General features: G+C 44.1%; 1 protein-coding gene across 2 annotated transcripts in view; it reads left to right on the top strand.

Annotated features, from left to right (window-relative positions):
- BLM (BLM RecQ like helicase) overlaps nt 1–17,114 on the top strand; it is a 92,542-nt gene extending 75,428 nt beyond the window's left edge. Inside the window, exons 17-22 of one of the 2 annotated variants that reach the window (XM_002696583.7) lie at nt 871–1,018; nt 6,972–7,171; nt 7,635–7,827; nt 10,647–10,769; nt 12,688–12,889; nt 16,794–17,114. In XM_002696583.7, the coding sequence (XP_002696629.2) occupies nt 871–1,018; nt 6,972–7,171; nt 7,635–7,827; nt 10,647–10,769; nt 12,688–12,889; nt 16,794–16,971 (1,044 nt within the window). In that variant the 3' untranslated portion in view covers nt 16,972–17,114. The remainder of the gene's footprint in view (nt 1–870; nt 1,019–6,971; nt 7,172–7,634; nt 7,828–10,646; nt 10,770–12,687; nt 12,890–16,793) is intronic. The other variant, XM_010816994.4, reaches the window with a different exon arrangement.
- The last annotated feature ends 902 nt before the right edge of the window (nt 17,115–18,016 follow it).

Below are 18,016 nucleotides of genomic sequence, written 5' to 3'. Positions count from 1 at the left end.
TGAGTGTGAGAGTTGGACTGTGAAGAAAGCTGAGTGCCAAAGAATTGATGCTTCTGAACTGTGGTGTTGGAGAAGACTCTTGAGAGTCCCTTGGACTGCAAGGAGATCCAACCAGTCCATTCTAAAGGAGATCAGCCCTCGGATTTCTTTGGAAGGAATGATGCTAAAGTTGAAACTCCAGTACTTTGGCCACCTCATGCAAAGAGTTGACTCATTGGAAAAGACCCTGATGCTGGGAGGGATTAGGGGCAGGAGGAGAAGGGGACAACAGAGGATGAGATGGCTGGATGGCCTCACCGACTCGATGGAGAAGAATTTGGGTGAACTCCGGGAGTTGGTGATGGACAGGGAGGCCTGTTGTGCTGCGATTCGTGGGGTCGCAAAGAGTCGGACACGACTGAGCAACTGAACTGAACTGAGGGCTATGATAAAGGAAACTGACTGGAAATAACAAAAAGGATTGACTGTGGCACCAAAGACCCAAAGGACATCAGAACTCATACATTTGCATGGTTAGACAGTGTTTTTCATTCCAGAGGTCACCATACAGTAAGTGACAGAGAAAATATGAAGGATTTTGGGGGAAAAAAATGTTTCTACCCACAGAGTGCTCTCCGGTAACAGTCTGTGAAACTAATGAAATAGAGCAGACTGCTAGTTGTTCTAGACACAAGATTAATATAAAAACTTAGAAAAGAAGGACATTTGCAACTTCCTTAGTTTTTGCTCTTGGTTTTAGTGTGGGAATGGCGTGTTGTGGGACTGTTTCAGTTAGTATTAAACCCTAGCAATCTAGGTATTGTTATCTTAATTATAAAGATAACAGTAAAAGCTAATAAATATAAAAAGGTAATCTCTTTTTATTCATAGGATTTTAAGACAAAAGATGTGACTGAAGATGTGAAAAATATTGTAAGATTTGTTCAAGAACACAGTTCATCTCAGGGAACAAGAAATATAAAGCATATAGGTCCTTCTGGGAGGTTCACTATGAACATGCTGGTTGACATTTTCTTGGGTAAGTCAGCTGTTTTATCGTTTGAATTACATCAATTAAATTTGAACATTAAAGAAGTCATTACAGCTACATAGAAACACCTCTATTGTCGCTTTCTTAAAGAATTTAAGGGCTTTAGAATAAAAACCTTTTAGAGTAATAAAGGAAAAGCCATTTTATGCATTATAACAGTTACTTTTATAGAATTTATATAAGTCACTAAAATCCGTTTTCACAAATGAAAAAAAAGAAAGCTCACGGAGTTTCATCTGAGTGAGTGAGCTTCTAGTTTGGGACGGCAGCTTGAGCATTAAGTATCTGTCTTCTCTTTTCTTCCTTGAGGCCCTTTTAAATAGTAGCAAGGAAATAGAAGGAGGGTTCAATCCATAACAGCATAAAGAGCCAGGAAGAGACCATCATCGGATTAGAAGTTTTAAAAATCTTTTACAAAATGGATGAAAGCATATTGATGAATGGAATGAAATTCAATAAATCACAGAGCAAATAAATGTAGGAGAAAGTTACAGCCAAGGGACTGTCAACCAGGCGGAACGCCATTGTCCCCAGGCCCCGAACCTGGAGTCCTAGAGACCTAGGGGTAGAAGTGAAAGCAGGGGAGCTCCAAATAGGAGGGGACAATTGGAAGAAAGTCTGCTCACAGAAGAACTGCATGGAGTACCAGCCTGCAACTCGTTCTAGAACAAAGATAAACAAACTGCTTGAGGAGCAGAAAGACAGCCAAGTTGGGGGCTACCAGCGCATTTACCCTAAAACAAACCTGATAACTGGACATTACATTTTAAGGGAGAAATTTGGGGGGAAACAGACATTGATACAAAATAATAAGAAATCCACTTAAAAAGTTTAATCTGGTCCCTGAAGAGTAAATATAAATAGACGATCAAGAAAAGACCAGAGACTTCCCTGGTGGTCCAGTGGCTAAGACTCTGTGCTCCCAGTGCAGGGAATCCGGGTTCGATCCCCGGTCAGGGAACTAGAGCCCACTGCCCTAACTAAGAGTTTGCGTGCCACAAAGAAAAATGAGAGAAAGGCCAAAGAAGTAACATATTTGATCCTGGGGATAGAGGTAATTTAGAAAGTAGGCAGTACTTCTGGGGAGACAGGAAGGGGAACTCTTCATTAGTATCTTCACAAAGACAAACAATAATAGAATGTTACGGTGTCTTGGATGGTAAAGAATCCACCTGCAATGCAGGAGACATGGGTTCAGTCCCTGGGTTGGGAAGATCCTGTGGAGGAGAGCATGGCAACCCACCCCAGTATTCTTACCTGGAGAATTCCATGGACAGAGGAACCTGTTGGGCTGCAGTCCATGGGGTCACAGTCAGACATGACTAAACAACTTTCACTTGTATGGAAAAGAAACAAAGATGGAGAAAGAGCTTTTAAAATTTTTAAATGATTAACAAAGTAAATTTAGCAGAAAGGCTGGAAGATAACATCAAGAAAATTTTCTGAAGACCTCAGCAAAAATATATGGAAAATGTGAGAGAGAAAATACAGATCAATTCTTAGGAAATGTAAAATCTGACAGAATTTTGAAATAGGAAATAAACCAACAATAAAAGGAAATTTCTCCGAAAAGGAAAAAAGCCTTAATTGCCCACTGGGGGAGTTCCCTAGTGGTTAGGATTCAGCACTTTCACTTCCATGGCCTGGGTTCAATCCCTGGTCAGGGAACTGAGGTCCCACAAGCTGTGTGGTGTGCCAAAATTTAAATTAAAAAAAAAAAAAAAAAAGCCTGCTTAATGCCAAATAAATGCTTTATAAGATGAGGTTTAAGAATACCAAGAGTAAAGCCATGTTAGGGAGGAAAAGCCTTTTCTCTTGTAGTTAGGGGAGGCAGATTAGCAAGAGAAAGGACAGATTTAATCAGATATGTAATGGGAATTCATGGAAAATGTGACTCAAAGGAGCCATTAGAATCTGAGGCTTAGCTACCATTTTAAAGGGGAAGGAGAGGCAGGAAGGGTTAGGAGGAAACAAATGATGTGGAGGGGGGGCATCATAGGGCCCTTAGGAGAAAGATGGCGGGGGAGGGGAGGGGAACACGTGGTCATTTTTGTAACAGTGTCTGGGTGTTGTATGGAAAGTTCTCATCTCCGATGATGTGAGTCAGTCTTCTGGTTGCTCCGGGGCTGGGGCGGGGGCTAGGATTTAAGACAATTGAGTTCTTTGGGGAGTGTCTGCTTTTTGGCAGATAGATTTCAGGAGCTCAGATACCTTCTGCTCAGAATAGTTTTGATGCCATTGTGGCATATTCTGAACCCCTTCAAAGATACTCCCAAAAGCTTTGGAAAGAAAAAGACAACCAAAACCAAAGGACATCATATTAATACCAGCAACCCTAGAGACTTGTAGGCAAAGAAGATGATGTGATCTATACCATAAACAGGAACAGACCCATGGGTCCAGGGAGAAGAAATCCCAGAGTCACAGTAAGCAGTCTTTACATGCATGCTCAGTCAGTCAGTTGTGTCCAGCTCTTTGCAACTCTGTGGACTGTAGCCCTCCAGGTTCCTCTGTCCATGGGATTCTCCAGGCAAGAATACTGGAGTGGGTTGCCATGCCCTTCTCCAGGGGATCGTCCTGAAGCAGTCTGTAGAAATTATTAACAGAAAGTCGGAAAAATAAGTCCCACGCAATATAGAGAAAGAACAAGAAATGAATTTTTTTTTTTTTTCTTTTTGATGACAGAAAAGGCCACAAATGTTACTTCTCAACAACAAAAGGAGAAAGGCACTTAGAAACTCCGGGGAAAAGATTATACAAGAGAGCGGAGGTCAACTAGAAAATGAAGGAAGTGGCCACACCGTGTTGCGTAATTGATAAAATGTACAAAATAATCTGTCTGGATACAGTGAACATCCTCCTTAGTTGCACAAGAGTCAGGAGTTCTGAGAGGGAAAGGAAGCTTGTCCTAATCTAAACACTGCTGATAAGCAGCAGAGTCAACTTATAGACTTAAACGTGGTTAGAGAACAGGACAGGATATAGTGGTTAATCCTGGTGATATAAGAATGCAAGTAGAATAAGTAAAAATAGGGATTTCCCTGGTGGTACAGTGGGTAAGAATCCACCTGCCATGGCAATGCAGGGGACATGAGTTTGATCCCCGATCCAAGAAGATTCCACATGCTGTGGAGCAACTAACTCAAGCACCACAACTAAACCTATGCTCTCGAGCCCTCAAGTTGCAGCTATCGATCCCATGTTCGCTAGAGCCTGTTCGGGCCCGTTAGGGCGTAGGTTCACCTAGAGCCTGTGCTCCACAAGAGAAGTCACCACGATGACAAGGCCATGCGCTGCAACAAAGAGTAGCTCTGCTCGCCGCAACTAGAGAACGCCTTCGCAAAACCAATAAACAGATAAAAATAAAAGGGGAGTATACAGATGGCTTGAAATGACAGCAGAAGTGTGGGTTCCATGAATGGTAACCACCAGAAGAGCTGAAAACAAGCCATTTAAAAAGTGATTGCCTTGGGATTTCCCCGGAAGTTCAGTGGTTAAGACTCCACGCTTCCATTGCAGGGGGCAGGGGTTTGACCAGGGATTGGGGAACTGAGATCCTACATACTGCATGGCACAGCCAGAAAAAAAATTGAAATTTTTAAAAAAGCGATTGACTTGGAAAAGAGTGAGACTAGGGAGGGGAAGGGTACAATAGAGGAATGTTGCTTTTAATTACAAACCCTCCTGTACTGTATTTTTCCCTATGTGCATGTATTACTTTAATTTAAAATCTAAAGCAATTAAACCACGAATAGCCTCCACTGGGGAAGGGAGGTGGTTTGCTCAGTTTCTAAGCTGCTGCTTCTGGATCCACACATTTCTCAGGACAAAGTAGCTTTTAATGCTGGACCCCCTTTCTGGATTCTTGCCTTCTAGTTTGGGAGCACAAAGGGTTGTAGGTTAAGCAGTTTATTATAAGAATGATACATAATCATTCTACATTATTACATGTAGAGAACTGAAAAATACAAACTCCAGAAAAAAAACTACTAATATTTTAATGCGTTTGCTCACAATTACATATTTATCATATTGAATGTATAATTTCTATCATTTTTATTTAATAATATAAGCACTTTAAAATTTTTTTACTCTCTTGAAGTAGTTTTTAGTTTATATTTTATCAGGTTGATGAAATATGTTTTAATAGCTTTATTGTAGGACATATTGGGTTGGTGAAAAAGTCTGTTAGGGGTTTTCCGTAACATCTTACAGAAAACCCCAAGTGGACTTTTGGCCAACTCGCTGTTTTCCTATTCTGTTTTCACATTCTGTAGAATGTGTGATAAATAGCCTTTTAAGTACACCTTCATCTGCATCTCTGTAGCTTTCACGTAGGGTCCTAGAAAGATCGCTAAGTCAGACATTTTTCTGACACATACTTCAGTTTCTTATCAGCTCTCGTATGTTTTTAAGAAAACTGTTTATGTTCCATCCAGCTTTCTTAGTTACCCTCAGCACTAGCACTGGGTCCACGTCACCAAGGCCTTTACCAGAGCAGTAGTCCTTTATGTCCAGATCACTTGAAGAAGTAAAACTTGCATCATTCAGCATCTGTGACCAGAAGCCATCTGAAATTTACAGTAACATAACTATTTGGAGCTCTTACAATAGAGCTAAAGCCTTACAAAATATAGCTGTTAATTCTGATTATAATCAGTGTCACCAACCTTCTTAAGTGGTGGTGGTTTAGTTGCTAAGTCTTGTCTGACTCCTGCGATCCCACGGAACTATAGCCCATCAGGCTCCTCTGTCCATAGCATTTTCCAGGCAAGAATACTGGAGTGGGTTGCCATTTCCTTCTCCAACCTTCATAAATAGATTGCTATTAAAGAAAAAAATAACTGCTTATGATTTAAAAAAAAACAGACACTTGTCATCACAGCAGCTGGGATGTGAAACCAAGTATCCAGCCTTCTGTGGAGCTCTCAGTCAGCCCCCTGGGGGAGGAGGGAAGTACATGGCCTCCTGGAATGCTGTGCTCTTGTTTTGGAGTTTATATAGGTTTCATCTGTGAGGATGACAGAATGTGTAGACTTAAATGCTTTGATTGTAAAGGAGTAGCACTTTCATCACAGGATCAGAGATATTTATAAAGTTGATTGTCAAAAAAATTTTTTGGAACCAGATCAACAATACGTAGTTATCCTAATACAGCAGCAGTCATGTGAAGCTATTAAAGTTGACATAAACTTTGTCTTTGATTTGTTTGCTGTCATATAATTTTATAAGCTGTACAGGCAGCATCCTAAAATGACCAACTGAATTTTGTTGCTGTGTTTGGTCAATGCCTGTTATATAAAGAGAAGTACATGAAATTATTTTAGAATTCTACTCAAATATTCTTACTTGATGGAAATGAGTGTCTGTTTGTGCCATAGGTTTTCCTGAAGAAGAGTTGTCTATCCCTTTATCCAGACCTGTCCATAAATGACTTTTAAATATATATATATATATATATATATATATATATTTGGCTGCATTGGGTCTTAGTCGTGGCCTGCAGGCTCTTGATTGTGGCTCATGGGCTTCGTTGCCCCATGCCATGTGGGATCTTAGTTCCCCACGCAGGGATTGAACCCATGTCCCCTGCACTGGAAGGCAGCTTCTTAACCAATGGACCATCAGGGAAGTGCCCATAAATAACTTTTTTTAGCTTCTTTTGTTACAGTTATGGTGAAAGGGAAAGTTGTTCAATCATGTCTGTCTCTTTGGGACCCCGTGGACTGTAGCCTGCCAGGCTCCCCTGTGCATGGAATTCTCCAGGCAAGAATACTGTAGTAGGTTGCCGTTGCCTTCTGTAGGGGGTCTTCCCAACCCAGGGATCGAACTTGGGTCTCCTGCCTTGCAGGCAGATTCTTTTCCATCTGAGCCACCAGGGAAGCCCTCAGTTATGATATACCTATATTTACTAGTCTAACTTCTTGTACCTTCTTGCCAGGGAGTAAGAGTGCAAAAATTCAGTCAGGAATATTTGGAAAAGGATCTACTTATTCAAGACACAACGCCGAAAGACTTTTTAAAAAACTGATACTTGACAGGATTTTGGATGAAGACTTATATATCAATGCCAATGATCAAGCAATTGCCTATGTGATGCTCGGAAGTAAAGCACAAACCGTACTAAATGGGCATTTAAAGGTATGATTTTTTAAATGTTGATTTTATTATCTCCCAAACAGTAGATAGAAATATATTACTGTGAGTTAAGTGTCTTTTCCTAAGCTGATGAGCTGATGGACATTGAACTTACATGTACTGCCCTATATGAACATATTCTGTTCTTCTTAGTTTAGAAAGAGATCTTAAACTTGAGCCCAAGTAATGTCATACTTGTCAAAATGAATTATATGGGCTATCAGATCATTAGATCATCATATATTCATTAAGTAAACATTTATTAAAAAGCTTTTCTGTGCTCTCACTGGAAATGTGAAGATGGAGAATGGACAGCCCCTGTTCCCAAGAGACTTACTATCTACTTGACATAACAGAAATACCCCTACCCTGACCCCAAGAAATGTAATTAAGCATTAAATAAAGCCTCTGTTTGGCTACAAGTATGCACACACCCACTCTTGTGCTCTGTTTTTCTCTCACAAAGGTAGACTTTATGGAAACGGAAAATTCCAGCAGTGTGAAAAAACAAAAAGCGTTAGTGGCAAAGGTGTCTCAGAGGGAAGAGGTGGTGAAGAAATGTCTTGGAGAACTTACAGAAGTCTGCAAATCTCTGGGGAAAGTTTTTGGCGTCCACTACTTTAATATTTTTAATACCGTCACTCTCAAGAAGCTCGCAGGTTGGTATGTGTGTGTCTCCTGCTGCACAGCATAAATGAATGGGCCAAAGTTAATCCTGATAAAGAACTCATCAAGAGCATAAGTGTATCTCAGTCTTTTTCATCTCTGAATTGAAAGCTCAAACAATTTTAAACTCATTCTTGAAATAAAATATATTCTTGAAGATAAACACAGTACTTTGTTCTTCAGACATATGGTATTAATATAATTTTAATCTTATACTTTGGTTTAATGCTCCATGTTAAGATATGGATAATTGTAATTGCTAATACCAGGTGTCTCTTACTTTGTGTGCATTACTTGCCTGCCTTATTTTTAATGAATTGTGCACACGGTTTGGTTTTGTTTTCGTGAGGACCTTAGCTTCACATTCCTATAACATAAGTTCCTTATGAAAAGAGATTTTGTTTTATGTTTCTCCGAATCCAGACCTAGCACATGGCTGTGTCTTAAGTATTTTGTGATAAATACTTGCTGACCTGAATTATCCCCATGGCTTCAGATAGCTCCACCCAGAATTCTTGTAGTAAAGTCCCTGGAAAATAAGTTGGCCAGTAGTTGACTGATGATGAGTGTACATTTCCTTCCATGCTTATCCTTTATAAAAACCCATAATCACCACCTTCCCTCTTTCCCATTCCCACTCTGGCCACCATAGGTCATTATAGTATCTCATCAACTCTAAGATGCCACGTTGTTATTTTATGGACTATTGAGAAAGAAAAAAATTCTGCTAATTAAATTGTGACACAGTACTTTTATTGAAAGAGTTGTATTCTAGTTAATTTAGATTTTTAACATACATAACTGTGCCTCTGTGGAAAAACGCATAAGTCAAAGTAGGTTGATTTAACTACTTGTAAAAATTCACATTCAAAGCCTGACTCTTCTGAACCTTTTTTTTGACTCAGCTGTCACTGTTTTTCCCTCATGTCATCAGGGACGTTAGTGATACAGCCTTTTTAGCATGTTCCACTATATCCCCCAAACTTTTATCAAAATCCCCATCACCCCTTCCAATGTGATGGTGGTGTTTTCTTAATGATACCAGGAAGTTGTCCACAGATGGGCACGCATCTCTTAGCAACACAAGTCATGTAAAGCACTTGGTTGTTGCCTACAAGAAACTATGAAATTGTCATCTCCTCCAGAACAAATCATTTGCTTTGTTAATGCCACATTTATTCCCCATTACTCCGTGTCTGAGCTTTTTTGCATTCACAGTCGTTTTCTTTTTTTAATTATTATTTTTTTCTTTTTGGCTGCCTTGTGTCTTTGTTGTGGCTCAACCCCACAGCACGGGATCTTAGTTCCCTGACCAGGGATTGAACCCATGTCCCCTGCCTGGGAAGGTGGATTCTTGACCCCTGGGTCACCAGGGACGTCCCCACATCATTTTCTCAGTGCTCATCCCAGTCTAGTCTTTTTGAAGACAATTCATGTGCAGTTAAACTCAACTTGTGAGGAACCAGCACTGCAGTGGTGCTGTTGACTGATGCTGTGACTATGTTCTCACGTGCACAGGCGGTGACAGCCGCTGGACAGCTGCCATCTGACCATCTGCACTGGTAAGACGCAGCTTGACCTCAGGAATGCCAAAATGCAAAAAAAAAAAAAAAAGTGTATGTCTTAGAATCAATAAAATACTGTATTTCGTTCCTAGGTTCTCACTGAAGTTTCTTAACTGGACTCCTTAACTCCAGATATAAACATGATACTCATTTTAATCTTCTAAGTACTCTTTAAAGCTCCAGCAGTTCTTCAGATAAAGTACAAACTCTATCAGGGATTTGCATTTCTTTTTTTTTTTTTTGGCCACACCCCGAGGCATATAGGACCTTAGTTCTGTGACCAGGGATCAAACATTAACCACTGGACCCCCAGGGAACCTGCAGGGATCGGCATTTCTCCTTGCCTCCCTAACTTTATCTTCTGCTAACCCCCTGGTCTGTCCCACAGGTCTGTTCTTTTTCCTCTAAATGTAGAAATGATGCGAGAATCACGGATTTGAAATCCACCCTTTGCTCAACTCAAATATGTGGGGAATACTCACTTGCTCCCCATAGCCAGTGCATCAATAAATCCTACAGACCTAGCCTCCAAAACATGTCTGAATCTGCTGCTTCTCTCCATCTAGTTCACAGTATCCTCACTTGCCCCTGAGCAGCTTCCTCAGGGCTCCAGTTTCTCCTCTTTCCCTTACAGTCCATTTTGCATACAGCAGCCAGAGTGGTATTTACAACGACAGACTTGTCTAGCTGTAAGACTCACGTGCCTTCTGTGCTCAGAGGACTCTTAATGGCCTACTTGCCTCGCCCATGTGCAGAAAGGCCAGAGGAAGGACAGGTTTGGGTTGAGGGGGGAGTGAGAATTCATTTGAGGCCTTACTGATCAGTGGATGCAAGTCAGGAGTGCAGGGGAAAAGTCAGAGGTGGAAGGAAGCACACATGTTGGCCTTCTCTGCAAACAAAGGATCCCCATAATTGCAACTAGACTCGTCTTTGTAATGTGAACAGTGGATGAGAGCAAAGACCGGATACCCCCCTACTCTGCTCGCCCCAACGTCCTCGACCCCCTCCTATTCTCTGCCCTGACCACACACCTTTGCTGCTGGAATGCGATGGTGGGCGCCTGCCCTCTGGGCCTGTCTGCTGCCTCTGTTGGCATTAGCTGCCTTTGTAGAAAATTGGCCCGTGTACCCAGCGCTCTGCAGTCAGTTGGCACTTAACACACAGGCGCTGAATGGGTGAATGAGCATAAATCCAGTGGGTTTTCTCTGGGTGGTAATTTAAATTTCTAATTTTATGCCCCTGTACAGAATCTTTATCTTCTGATCCTGAGGTTTTGCTTCAAATTGATGGTGTTACCGAAGACAAACTGGAAAAATATGGTGCTGAAGTGATTCCAATATTACAGAAATACTCTGAGTGGACATTGCCAGGTTCAGTATACAGCCAAATACGTGTTTTTCCAAAAGCCTCTTTTAATGTTAAGCAGTGCCTCTCACTGGATGAGAGTTGTGTGGTTTCTGGGTTGTGTCACTGCTTCCTACACTTCGTCACACTGACATCCAAGTGCTCCGAGCAGACCCCGGTGGGGTGCCAGGCACTTCATAGAGAACACTGGTGCTTAGGTCCCCTGGGGGTGCCAGTTAGCAGACCTGCTAATAGGACCCAATGGAGGGCCTATGGGCCCAGCATTTGTTGATTCTGTTAAAGCAAGCGCCTGAGGACCCTGGAGCCCCCAGGTGCCGGTTGCAGATTGGTCAGATTGATCCCCCTGTGTGATCCTTGGCAGGCCACGAATAACCTTTTTGTGTTTCACTTTCCTTATCTGAGGAAGGAACGTGTTATCCGAAAAGCATGTCTAAAGATTAAGTTGAAATGTTTTGGAAAATGAACATGTAACTGGAACGCGAGAGCCTCTACTGTCGCTAAGCGTTGAAAGGCGCTGCCTGAGCGAGTGCATCCTTATGGACGTTCCCAGAGGCTGCGTGAGGCCTGTCGTGTAGCACCTCTGATAACAGAGCTCATCACGATGGAAAGTGTGGATGCAGGGAAAATGGAGAACAAAGACTGCTGTGGGCGATAAGTCAGGTGCAGGAGTCAGGTGCCTGCCTCCAGGGTATCGTGATGCATACGAGCCAAGAGAACTGTTCTGTGACTCCAGTCCTTCCCAGGGCTGAGGGGAATGGTAGTGGGATGAGAAACGAGCGAGTCGCGTTCTGTCTCTCCACAGTCGTTTTTATCCCTTGGCACGAAGAGTCAGGTTCTCGTTAATTCTTCTGTACGGTAATTATTCCATAAAAGCCTTACTTCAGACACATTGAACTCTTGGTGGGAACTTAACGCTTGGTTAGTGTAGCACCTTGTTTGGGAGGGTATTTACCCACGTCAGACAGGGCAGCTGTGCAGAAATCGCCGTGATGACCACCCCACTTACTGAGGGAGAGATGCTAAGTGAAGAGCTTCGCCCGTTTGGTGTCATTCAGTCCTTCCTGTTTTATTTTTGACCACGCCGTGCAGCTTATGGGATCTTAGTCCACTAAGCAGGGACTGAACCCAGACCCACGGGCAGTGAAGGGCAGAGTCGTAACCACTGGACCGCCAGGGACTTCCCCACACCCAATTTGGAGGTGGACAGGGGCGAGGTTTTTCATTTTCCTAAAGTCCCACAGCTGGAAGGACTGAGCTCTTCGCCCTTCCCAGCACGCAGTGAGGCAGGGTAGCCCGAGGGTAAAACCAACCAGGCCAGCCCAGAAGTACCTTCAGAAATGAAGACCCAGTCACTGTTGGTGGGGAGATTTCAGGCTTTGGGAGTGCCTTGGCTTGCAAATACCTATGGAAATTACCATCTTCTTTGCAAATGTGTGCTTTGTACAGGCCCATTTCCTGCACAGTATGTAAACCATTCACAGCTATTATGCAAAGAAAAGTAAAATACAGTCTAGAATTTTCCGACACTCACTTCTAAGTAACTATCTCTCTGAAGATGTTCAGCATATGTAAACTAATAAATTGTCTTTTAGTTAGCACTTTCTACTTTTCAGAGAGCTTAATGGGATTAATGGCACAAACAATAGCAGGGACTTGGGCTGCAGAGAGTGAGCTAATAAACCTGACTCTGGTTATTTTCTTCATGAATTCTGACCCCCCATTCTTTAAAACTGAATTGCCATTGATGACTTTGGGGCTTTCTGAAATAAAAGAAGAGCAGGTTCTTGTGGGATGGTTGAACCCAAGTGGCGGGGTGCTCCAGGAAAGCAGCAGGGCCTCGGCTGAACTGCGCCCTGTGCTGTGCGTCTGCACGTAGACTGTCAGCGCGGCATCGCCAGTAAATGTCTGTATTGTCCTTTGTAGCTGAGGACACCTCCCCACGGAGAAGCCCCTCCAGCAGCAGAGGCACCAGAAAAAACACTCCTGAGGAGTCGGATGAGGGAGCACCCATATCTTCTCACTACTTTGCAAATAAAACCAGAAACGAAAGAAAGAGGAAAAGGATGCCAGCCTCCCAAAAAGCCAAGAGGAGAAGAACTGGTTTCAGTGGTTCCAGGACGAAAGGGTAGGTTCTGCCACCTTGTCTGCAGTGTCGGGTGGAAGGGAGGATAGAAGGGAGCAGGGCTGCCCTGCTTTGCTTTGCAGTGTTCACTAAAATAAGCCGTTGTTCAGTGTTGCCTGGTCCAACTCGTGGAGTCAGGATTAAGCTTTGATCCAAAACAAAAATTTTTTTTGTTGCGGATTTTTATATCTGCTCCTAGGTTGACTATCACTGAAGTTTTCTAGTTTGTAAAAAAGCTCCAATTTTGACCTTACCTTCAAGGGGGGAAAATTTTTTTTTTTTTTTTTTTTTTTACACTTGCACTGAAGAGACTTTTCCACCTAAAATACTGTAAACCATATTGTTGTTGTTTAGTTGCTAAGTTGTGTCCAACTGTTTGCAACACCATGGACTGTAGCCCGCCAGGCTCCTCTGTCCACGGGATTCTCCAGGCAAGAGTACTGGAGGTAGGTTGCCATTTCCTTTTCCAGGGGATCTTTCCGACCCAGGGATCAACCTGCATCTCCTGCTTGGCAGGCAGATTCTTTACCACTGAGCCGCCAGGGAAGCCCGTAAGTCATTCGCTAGCTGAATAAACAAAAGGCTCTTGTTTCCTCATGACTCTTATGATCCCGCCAGTACTTGCTACACTGCTTTTATTGCTGCAGCATCTGCAGGGCGTCCACCTGGAGGCCCCGCACAACCCCTGTCATTCAGTAGCAGCCGGGAGGCCAGCCTCCCGACCTTAGCAGGGTAGCAGAGAAGAGGTGAGGACTGGAACCCCGCAGAGGTCAGTGCAGCCCTGCCATCTCCCTGTTCCCACGTCTGCCTGGCCCCCGGGGCTGGGATGCCCCAGCACTGGGGTGCTGTCTGCTCACCAAGGCGGAACAAAGCACTGTCGTCAGGTCCGGGGTGATGATCTGAAGAGCGTTTTTGTCTCTTCATCATTGCCCTGCTCTTTCCCATCTTCTTCAAGAACGTCCTCTGCCCTCACCGTCTAGGTCAGGTCTGGTGGGATGGCGAGCATCCGTCGGTGTTGACAGAAACATAGGAAAAGGGAACTCAGTAAACTTGCACAGGCTATCGTGTTTTCCTCTTGCAGTTTTTCTACCTCTGTTCCTTCCGGGTTAATAAAGACCAAAAATTGAGTGGAGAAGAGAAAAGAAGGTAGTGTTAACAAGCTGTCATTTTCTGCTTAAGTCCGCAAACAAACATCTTGTATGTGCTAATCCTTCTGTCGGGGGACAGAAATTAAAGACATTAGTAAATATTAGTTTAACTTTGTGGGTTTTATTTCTCTATTTTAATTCTATTTAAACTTTAAACTTCACCCATTTATCCTACACCCCACCCCATCCATGCCTTTTGCAACCACCACACCAGTCTGTCCTCTGCATCTATGAACTTGGTTTAAATATTCATATGTATTTAGGTTCCATCTATGAGAGAGATCATAGAGTATTTGATTTATTTCATTTAGGCTCACTCCCTTGAGGTCCACACGTATTGTAACTAGCAGGATTTCATTCATTTTTATGGCTAAGTAATTTCTGTGGGTTTTGATGTGCAAGTGACCCACCAGTGCCCTTCCGTGGGGACGTTTTCTTAATTTCTTCACTTGTTTCCCCATTTGGGGAAAGACTCATTTGCTCAGGCACTCACACAGAGTAGAAGACCTTGCAAGGCCTTTGTCCCACTCCCTGGGACTCACGCTGAGGACACGGGGGCTTCCTGAAGCTTCCCCTGGGAAAGGCCTGTGTCCCCTGGCCTGGCCCCTGTCTCACAGGTGGGGCTGGACACTGGCTCGCCCAGGCCTGCCCAGAGCACTTGCACTGCTGCACGTGGCCCGCGGAGGTTCCATCATGGCCTCCTCTTGCTGCGCTTTAGAACAAAGCAGACCGTTGTCTCCCTTAGTGCTGTCGCAACTGTTGTTTTTCGGAGGGAAGCACTTTGCCCTGTGGCCTGGAACCTAAGCTGGTAAGGGCCTTCCCTGGTGGCTCAGTAGTCAAGAACCTGCCTCCAGTGCAAGAAACGCAGGTTGGATCCCTGGGTCGGGAAGATCCCTGGGAGAAGGGATCTCACTTCAGTATTCTTGCCTGGAAAATCCCATGGACAGGGAAGCCTGGTGGGCTACAATCTGTGGGGTGTCGCAAATATGCCTTAGTGACTGAACTCAGCAGCACAGAGAAACTCACACTTGTCCCAAAGCCAGCACAGTTTTGATGCTGGTTTTTAATTAGCCTGTGTGTTTCCGGCGGGGTTCTTTGCTAGTCCCTGCTGGCGAAAAGCAGCAGTTGTGTAATACTGCTTTACCCTGCAGCAGCCTCGCTGTCTCCGTGCCCAGTTCTCCACATTTCCACTGACCCACTCTGCAAGGTGGTGGCTCCCCACGTGTCCGGGCCGCTCACCTGGCTGGGGCCCCGAGCGGCCACGGGATCAACATGGCTCCCTGCCAGTGCCCTCACCTCCCCACCCTGCCCTCAGAGTTTCACATCTTCCGAACAACACACAATGAACTGGTTGTGTTCTGGGCCCTGAGTGGCAGTGAAATGGATGGCTCTGGTGAAAATGGAGGCTGCAGTTGGCAGATTCATTCTGTAAATCAATATCAGCAGCAGGTTTTCTCTCGGGGCTTAATTTCTCAGCAGGAAATCAGCATAGGGAGATTTAAGGCTGCTTCTCTGCTAGTTTTAGCAGATCTTTACCAGTTCTGCAGTAAAACTGCCCTCGAGCAAGAGTTTTAAAATGTTGAAAAACCACTTTTCACTCAGCCCCACCAAAATATCATCAGCAGACTGATGGCCCTGACACCGGGCCACTTGGGTGCCCTGATGACCAGAAATTAACACGGGGCAGGAATTCAGCCTGGCTGCAAAGCGACGGGAAATACTGGTTTAGGGACAAGCTTCTGTGGCAAATGCTGCCTGCTGTTAGCCTTGTAAACACACTGGCCCTGTGATTTTTTTTTAACAGTTTATTCGGTGGGGAGAGAAAAGCTGTTATCTTCAGATCAATGGGGGAAGTGAGGTGCTGGAAGGCCTCTGTAGTAGACTGTGGCAGGGGCTCCTCAACCTGTTTTAAAGGTAGCGAGTGGAAGGTGAGAGCAGGCAGACCTTGGAGTGTAGACAAGCGAGCGACCCACTGGCAACAGGGTCCTATGAAGACATGGCAGCCCTAAGCTGCTCCCGCCCAGGAGCCATGTCTGCAGCCTGCCTGAGACTGGCGGGCCCCCTGCTCCACGCCGCCTCCGCCCACCCACAAAGCTCCCTTCCTCTGGGCTGTGGGAGTGCAGTAGTCCCACCACGCCTGTCGTCCAGGCGCTGGGGCCTGAGACGAGGTGCTGTCACCTTTCTGTGTGGTTGGAGTAGGTGGGGAATGTGAGTCTCAGCTCAGATGTCTGGAGGGGCGGGTGGAAAGACTGGAGAGGAGAGAGAAGGCAGCTGGGGCTGGGCTCAAGTCAGAGAGGCCTTGACATTTTAGGAAGACACGTCTAGGACAAGTGTGTGTAAAGGGCAGCAGTCCTTTATTCCTTGAATTGCAAAGGAAACTTACCTCACCCCAGGGCCATCATAGGCCAGAAATGGAGAGACATGTCACACCAAGGAAAAGCATGGATTATACAGTGCATACAGGTTAAAGGGCTTCCTTGGGGGCTCAGTGGTGAAGAACCTGCCTGACAAGCAGGAGAAACGGGTTTGATCTCTGGGTCAGGAAGATCCCCTGGAGAAGGAAATGGCATCCCACTCCAGTATTCTTCCCTGGAGAATCCCATGGACAGAGCTGCCTGGTGGGCTACAGTCCATAGAGTCGCAAAGAGCTGGGACATGACTGAGCAACTAAATCACAATAATGCAGGTTAGGATAAAAATGACTGTTCGCTTTTGGTTTCATTTGACATTTTACTTCTCTTTTCTTTGTCACATTTTAGGGGGTCCAACACATGCCGAAGGATACCTTCTAAAACTAAACCCTCCAACATAATCGGACCCAGTTCCACTTCTCATAGTTCTCAAGCAGCATCAGGAGTCAGTAGGAAACTGGGGATTATGGCTCCACCAAAGCCTATAAATAGACCATTTCTGAAGCCTTCATATGCATTTTCGTAACAACCAAATCTCAATGTACATAGATCTCATTTCTTGTTTGTCAGCATCTGACCATCTGTGAATATAAAGCTGTTAGTTTCGTTATACCATTTGTAAATTTTTACCCATATCTATTAATATTTAAATAAATGCTCGGGGTGACAGTTCTGGCTTTTTACAATAAACATTTTCTTATTTTCTTTTGAAATACATGCACAATTTGCTGCCACTGCAAACGCTGTGGCCGTTGTTTCTCAGAATGTCTGAACCAGCAGCTGAATCATCTCATTGAGAGAAATCTTAAGCACGACATGAAACACAGAAGCCAGAGGGAAAGATTCAAACGGGACAGCTTGAAACTGTAAAACTTTTTGTAGAAGACAACATAAACAACATTAAAATGTAAATGACAGAAAAAAGGGAAGAAAACGCACCACACAGGGTTCATATCCATAATATATAAAGAGTACCTACAAATCATTAAGAAAAAAAGACGAGCTAGTAGAAAAATGAGCAAAGGATGTGAATAAGCTGTTCTCAGAAGAGGAAATGCAAACAGCCCACAAATATGTGAAAAATGCTCAATCACCCTTGTTTAAAATATCAGTTAGAACAACAAGTTGCCGTTCATTTGCCTATGAAATTGTCAGCCCTAGATGATAAATCTGGGGTCTGCAAGAGAAGGGTCAGAAGTTCTGTGTGAAAACATGTATTAATACTGGTGTCTTCCTTTAGCATCAAAGAAGCCTTACTTGTCAAGACCCTCCCTGAACTGGCTGATCAGCCAGAAAGTCTTACAGTGGGATTTTGGCACCTCTTCTTGCAGTTCCAGCCCCTCATTTTTGGAGACATCTTTTCTCAGCTATCGTGTAATCTTGGTGACACCTGTTGGGTACCCCACTTCTTGTCCTTTGTCAAGAGGATAGAGCTGGGGAGCCCTTGCCTGGGCCAAACTTGTTAAAGAAGGAGTTGGCTGGGAGTCTGCGGCCTTGGCCCGAAGATGATGCTGAGGCCGACCCTGCACCCACCCCAAGGGGTCACCCTCGGAGCTCCATGCCTACCCCCT

Source organism: Bos taurus, chromosome 21 (assembly GCF_002263795.3).
Source record: "Bos taurus isolate L1 Dominette 01449 registration number 42190680 breed Hereford chromosome 21, ARS-UCD2.0, whole genome shotgun sequence".
NCBI classification, from domain to species: domain Eukaryota; kingdom Metazoa; phylum Chordata; class Mammalia; order Artiodactyla; family Bovidae; genus Bos; species Bos taurus.
Note: the sequence above shows the minus strand (reverse complement) of the source record. Positions and strands in the feature narration are given on the sequence as shown.